At 47.1% G+C, this 7,155-nt stretch overlaps 1 protein-coding gene across 1 annotated transcript in view; it reads right to left on the reverse strand.

Annotated features, from left to right (window-relative positions):
- The window catches only part of FBLN2 (fibulin 2), a gene marked incomplete at its 5' end in the record, with an annotated part of 75,052 nt that extends 67,898 nt beyond the window's left edge, over nucleotides 1–7,154 (reverse strand). The window contains one exon of the mRNA XM_029964659.1: nucleotides 6,686–7,154. Coding sequence (XP_029820519.1) covers nucleotides 6,686–7,154 — 469 coding nt within the window. The remainder of the gene's footprint in view (nucleotides 1–6,685) is intronic.
- Nucleotide 7,155: the final 1 nt, after the last annotated feature.

Consider the following 7,155-nt stretch of genomic DNA (forward strand, 5'->3'; position numbering starts at 1 on the left):
GTTTCACTTTCAAACATTCTCTGCACACTCCCTTGGTGCCAACACTGAACACAATGGATTTCCTTATCCAAAACTGCTCCAGCCACCTGTGAGTGAGGGTCCTTGTGCTGCAGCACAAACACCTCGGTGTACACAGGCACTGTGAGCGGAGGAGAAGTGTGGCTGCACCTCAGCACCACCAAGAACTGTGCTCTTCAGGGTGCACTGCATGAAGGTAAGACTAGCAGGAGCTGAAGGAACACACACATTTGTCCCACCCTGCATATTGTACCTGCCTGTCACGGTGCCCAGTCATTCACAGGCTCATCCCTGTGATCACACCAGTGTGGAGCTGTTACATTAATTTTGTGAGTAGCACAGGCAGACAGAGAACCACCTTCTTACACATCTCTGTGTACTGAACTGGCAGGTGCTGGGGTTTAAACAGAAAAGAACTCGAGACCTGAGCATTTCTGCAAATTGTTTAGGCTCTTCAAAGTCTGCATTCCTCTGACTGTGACAGGCTACACAGCTTTTAGCAAAGCATGGCACTGAAACTTGGCACAGTGAATACCAGGCTTGTGCCTGCACCACTGCACAGATCTTTGCAGCTTTAAGAAAAGATCCTCTATATAATCTCTAACTAAAGATCATGAGCTCCTGGTTCAATATACAGTCACTACTTAAAATACTCTTTAAGAGACAAGGACCAAACCAGCCCCATAAAAGCCTGACACCAAAGTGTTGGCACCCAGGAGCTCCTGAGCTGTGGTTCATAGCTCAGTTTGAGCAGGGAGATGCACATGAGGAATGGAAGACAGTCTGTGGTGAGGAGGGTTTGGGCTCCAAAGGGGGATTCCTGCAAAGCTGAAGCCCAGCCAGCTGGAAAGGCAGCAACCAAGGTCTGACCCAGAGCAGTTCCCAAAACACAGACAGACAAGCAGCAGCCACGCAGCAACATGTCCAGAGACATCACCCAGACACAAAGCAAAGCCCCAGAACTCTGCTCCTGGCTAGGACGGGTCTGGACACTCTACATTCAGCTGCTGCCTACAGGCCTGGGCTAGATCAGCCCTCCTGATCCCAGCTGCAGTTCCTCATGTGGGACTACTCAAAGCACTTGATACAGGCCTAATGCTGAACCCACTGAAAGCCAGGTCACATCTGGCAGTCCAGTGCCTGGAGATTGGATACTTTGGCTACTGTTTATTTCAGAGTCTGCAAACAATTATTCTCAGCCCACTTCTTCATGTCATCAGGGCAGGTTTGGGTTTTCCTTGCACCCTTTGCTCACAAATTCATGCCACAAGCAGTGTCTGGCACACACACACTTAAAATCACTGGTCTTGTTAAAATGGAGAATGCCAATGGGCTCAATCCAGCACAAGTGGTTCCCTTCAACACAGAATCATGGAATGGTTTGGGTTGCAAGGGAACTTAAAGCCCATCCAGTCCCACACCCTGGCAGGGACACCTTCCACTAGCCCAGGTTGCTCCAAGCCCCGTCCAACCTGGCCTTGGACACTTCCAGGGATGGGGCAGCCACAGCTTCTCTGGGCAACCTGTGCCAGGGCCTCCCCACCCTCCCAGGGGGGAATTTCTTCCTAATATCTAATCTAAAGCTGCCCTCTTTTAATTTAAAGCCATTCCCCCTTGTCCCATCACCATCTGCACGTGTAAAAAGTCGCTCTCTGTCTTTTTTAAGAGCTTCCTTGAAGTACTAAAAGGTCACAACGAGGTCACCTGGCTGTCCAACCTCAGCCCTACTTATGCTTTTAGATATTGGAAAGAAGACAAACAATCTGCCAGGTGGTCCATGGGAGGTCCCTGCAGGAGCCGCTCATGGATTCACGACCAGGCCGTGGAGCTGGGCCGGGAGGGGTCCCAGCACTGGGGGGACAAGGGAAGGGCTGCAGGGAAGGTTGTGCACTCGCAGCCATGAGGGAATCAGCCCCCACATACCACATTGGAATTAATAGAAATGCTTGAGTTTTTTCCTTTTCCTCCTAAACCAGCATCCAGCTGCCTCATAAGAGTACCAATGCCATTTTTGGCAGGCCAGGTTAGGTCTGTTTTGTGGTTCTCTCTTTAAAAAGTTTTTAATTTTTATAGCATTTTAGTCTTCTCTGCAAGTATCTCAGCCTGCTTTATTCCCATCCACACTGTCTTCCTCTAGGATGTTGCTGTCTCTGAACTTCAGCTACCAGGGCCACTGAGCGCTGTCACCCCAGGGCTGTAATTCACGCTGACTCACACTTGCTGGCCCAGAGGCTTTTTCTCCTCACACACCACTCTCCTGAGGTTTATTTTCATTCCTCAGATATCCTGGTTTGAGGGCTCAAAGGTGATTTCTTCCTGTTACAGACAGAACTGGGATAAAGGAGAGAACACAGGATTGAGCCTGAGGTAATTCAGGTGAACCTGAGAGAACACTTCACCTGAGAGCAAAAAATAAGAAGTAACTGCAAACAGAGTTTGTTTCCAAAGGACCCTCCATGGCATTCTCCCATCTCCAGTGCTTTTTATGGTGGTAATAAGAGAGAGAAAGGGTGGATGGGCTCAGAGAATGCTTCAGAAACCCTCCCTGCAAGTCTGCTTCACAGAACCATAAAATATCCTGAGTTGGAAGGAACCCACAAGGATCATGAGCCCAACTCCTGGCCCTGCACATGGATCTCCTTTCCTGTTTGTCCTCAGTTAGGGAATTCAAGGTCATCTTGCCTCATGAGCTTCAATACCAGCAAACAGGCAGCAGATGGGTTGGTTGACATCTTAGCTACACCCTCAGAAGTTACACAAGAGCCTCCCAGGAGCTGCTGCCTGATCAGGATTCACCTGCAATAAATGCCACTCTCACATTCACTGATCTCAGCTCACAAATTGGTGCAATTCACTTCAGCTGGAGAACAATTATCCTTATCTCTAAACATGACCACGATAAAAAGTCACTAGTCGTGGAGGAGTTTAAGTGGAAAAGTACCTCCATTCTGGAACCCAAACTGCTGTTCAGCCTGCCAAAAACCAGAATGCAAATCATAAAACATTCACTACAAAGCTGCTTGCTACCTGAGTTAACATTTATCCAAGGAACAGCATTCTACTGCCAGAACACAGGGAAATGGAAAACAGAACGTGACAGTAACTTCTTGAAAGATGTTTTAGTCAGCCCTCCTCTGTTCAGAGCACTTTTAGGACGAGGAAGTAGGAAATAAATAGGAAATTAAAACTCCCTCTGTTTGCTGCTCTTGCAGTGACAGAGTAAGATCAATGTCTGGAGAGAGTGTGTATAAAGAGAACAGTCTTCATTAATCTCATCCTTTCCCATGGTGAGAGTTCTTAATTTACACTTTCTCAGCTGAGTAATTACCTCTACTTTACACTTCCAGTTCCTTTAGGAATGGAGTGACTAACATTTGCACAGAAACCCCAGAGGGGCTGTGTGCTGCTGAAGGAAGCTGCTCTTCAGTCTGTGTTCAAGACCTATGACAAGTGCCCTCACACATGGGGTAGAACACAAATATTTCACACTCAGGCAGTGTTGTGGGCTGGTAGGGTGGCAGAAACCCCTGTAGAACAGCCACTGGACCTGTCAGAGGCAGGAAAACATCCCCTGGGCTCACACAGCCCTACAGAGCTGGTGCTGGAGTTCCCACCTTGCAACCAGAGAAACCAGCTCCCAAAAGAGCCCATTTCTGTGACATCCCCCCCGGGGACCACGAGTGGTGCTGCTGCTGCCCCAGGGAGCCACCAGTGAGGGCCTGGCCCCACACAGCACCCAGAAAATCCACAAAACAGCTGCTCCAGCAAAGCTCAGAGCAGGCAAAGGAGAGGGGAGAACATTCCCCAAACAAATGGCAATTCACTGGAGTCCATGAGAGCAAATGCTAGAGAGATCATCTTGGCTGGCTGATGTGAATACAGCAGTGTTTCAGATGAAACAGAGATGAAAAACGATGCTCAAAAGGAGAAAGAATCAAAACAGAAAACTAACCTTTCCTGAGCACCAAAGTGCTCCACGTTGTTTCCACCATTAGATTACATATGAGCCAGCAGAGATTTGGGAGATGAAAACTCAGCTACATGTAAAACCAAAGTGAGACACATAAAATACAAGTAATGAAGCCAAGTTTTTAACAAAAGGCATCAGGATCCAAGCACATCAGAGTTCTGGACACAGGATGCAGCTAATAGGAGGAACAAATGGCCATATGACTTGGGCTGAATTGTTAGTGCAGCAAATGCTTCTGTGAAGACTACTACACTTTTCTAAACTCTGGAGAGAAACAAAACTAAAAGAAACTATAAAAATATATCTAGAATGTCTGTACAGTCACAGAAATGTCCCCACAGCACTCTGCTGAGAACTGGTTAAACAAAACCTGTGCTCGCTGCCACTGGCTGCAGCCTCCTTAGGAAAAAATGTAACAGCCTTGCAGGCTCTAAAAATTACGGGATTGATGCAGTTTACATCCTGCTGATGACTCTTGATGGGAGAAAAGAAGTTATTTGGCAATTCTGGTAGATTCTGTCATTTTATAGTTGGAAATACATGTGCAAAATCTATGTTTTCATTCTGTATCTGTAGGCGAGGTTAATTTTTCTTTCAAGTCTGACTAATACCTTCACTCCCCCTCTCCTACTGGCTCAGGAAGAGACAAGATGTGTGTGTTTTATTACTTGAAACGTATGGATCTACTCACATGAGTCACAACCACATCCATTAAAACAACAAAACCCTTGGAAATACCATCATCCCCAGGCATGAGCACTGCCACCAGCAAGGGAGATTCCTGAGTTTTGGAGAAGGCTCTGTTCTGTTTCCACCAATATTCCTAATGGGAATGGTGGAGCAGATGGGGAAGAGGAGCCGCCTGGTCAGGTCCCACTTGTCAGTGACTGGATGGACATGGTGTGATGACACTGGCACTTGCTCCCAGAACATGCAGCAACTCTGTGGGCCAGAGAACCTGCAGCCTCAGAGCTGCATCATCCACAGCCAGACAGAGAGTTCTGTGCTCCCAAGGGATATTTGTTTTCAGTTCCACTTTTACAATACTTAAAGGAAATGACAGATACCTCAGCTAAGGGGGAAATGGCATCCAGTGACTCCCAGGCCTGCTTCTGTTGGCTAAACCATCCCTGCCTGACGTGACATCCATCACATTCTGCTCCAGGCACCTCAAACTAATCCAGTCCCCAACCAGACCTGTCTCAGCCAAGCAGTTCCCAGGAACCCCAGACTGGAAATCACCCAAGGAGACTCTAAAACGTAGCACTTGGCTCTGCTGCTGAACACTCACCCCAATAGCCTTTCCCAAAGCCTCTCAGTGATAATTTCAGCGTGAACCCATCTTTCCTTTTTGAAAGAAAAAGAAAAGGCAACTTAGTTTTAAGGAAGTTGGGTTTTTTTAAGTTACATCAGAAAACAGGTCATTGCATATTAGTCCTAACTCAGACCCATGTGTCACACACAGAACTGGTGCACAGCTCAGCTCAGATTTTGAGGTGGCTGCAACAAATAAAAGGGCAGTCAAAGGAAAAGGAAAAGGAAAAGGAAAAGGAAAAGGAAAAGGAAAAGGAAAAGGAAAAGGAAAAGGAAAAGGAAAAGGAAAAGGAAAAGGAAAAGGAAAAGGAAAAGGAAAAGGAAAAGGAAAAGGAAAAGGAAAAGGCTGCCATCTCCACTGCCTGGTGAACAGTCACGAGGTGCTGCTTGTGTTGGGACCTGGAGTCTCAGCTCCAAATCTGCTTCCTTCTCCTATCTGCCTTAAACTTCTTGAGTAGATGGACTCGACAGCTCAAGATGTTTAAGGGCTCCCTACACAACCCAGGAGAAATATCAGTGCCTGGGGACTAATCAGTATTTCCTGCAAGTGTTCTGCTGCCGAGTCTCGTGAGAACATTTTGTGCCACATCTTGAAAAAGGAGGTATTGCTCTTGATTTGATGACAAATGAATTGGAAATAGGAGCTGTACATGTGCTAATTTCCAGCGATGAAGTTGGCATTCATTACAGTAATGAGCACTGCATAAAGCATATAATCAACTTTCCCTGCAGATGTCAGGAGGAATCCAAAGGCAGGGAGGAGACACATACACTTTCCACAAACACCATAAACTTCCAGCCCCAAAAAACACAAAGCAAGAGGCAGTTCTTTTTCTCCCTACCAGTCCTCAGGGGTATTTGAGTGTATCTATGAAGTTCTTGAACTAATGAGCTTAGACAGGCTTTCAACCATGGGATAAATATTACAACAAGTGCTGTAAATATTTTCATAGTGGAAATACAACTGTTTCACTTTCTTCCCAGAAGCAGCAAAAGCTACAAATGTGATTACATTGAGTTGGTAACTGAGGATAACTAATTAAATCCTTTTGTGTAGAGGAAGATGTTTCTGTTACATCTTGATAGAAATTAAAAGCAAGTAATTGAAGGAAAAGGTCACAGTTTAATAAATCATCATCTGAAATAAAGTAAAAATACCAGAAAACACCGTCCCCATGCTTTGTGAAATCAAAGCAAGGTGGGCAACAGTGAAATGGTATCTGTTATGTGAAATGAAACACAAACATCTCCTGAAGGGATGAAAGAAGGTGAGTGGGGGTTTGCTTGATTTCATGCCCACAGCAAGAAGAACATATCAGTGGATGCCCCAATGTTATTATGAGTAAGTGTTCCCCAGGCACGCAGACTGGGAGCAGTTCTTACCTTCTGGCAGCCTGGGGTTGGCGTGGATGGAGTTGGGGTCCCCGTCCTCCTCGGGGTGGTACCGATACAGCGTCTGGGACTGCTTTGGGGAGGACTGGCTGCGGTCTTCCTGGAGAGCAACAGGAGGGGAGGTCGTTGCACTGAACTTCACCTTGGGGAAATCATTTCCCTCGAGGGTTTCATGGGAAGACTTTGCCCAGCTCGGCTCTGTTAAATTCCCCTCTGTCAAGCCCTGGTACGTGCTGTTTGCTGGCTCTTCTTTCCTGACGTGCTTTTTCATTTTAGAGTGGGGGGCTCTTTCTTGCTCACGCCTCTCTTTGTTCCCTTGCTTCCCCTTTGGTCTCCTCTCCAGCTCCTCCGGGTGCTGGGGGGTCTCAGTGGTGGCCGTCGTGTGCTCCACAGGAGCTCTGGTGGTTTCTGGTGCCTCCCTGTGCGTGCCTTGCCGGAGGGAGGCCGCGGTGGTGCGGGGC

Source organism: Manacus vitellinus, unplaced genomic scaffold (genome assembly GCF_001715985.3).
Source record: "Manacus vitellinus isolate BGI_N305 unplaced genomic scaffold, ASM171598v3 scaffold_77_pilon, whole genome shotgun sequence".
Classification (NCBI taxonomy): domain Eukaryota; kingdom Metazoa; phylum Chordata; class Aves; order Passeriformes; family Pipridae; genus Manacus; species Manacus vitellinus.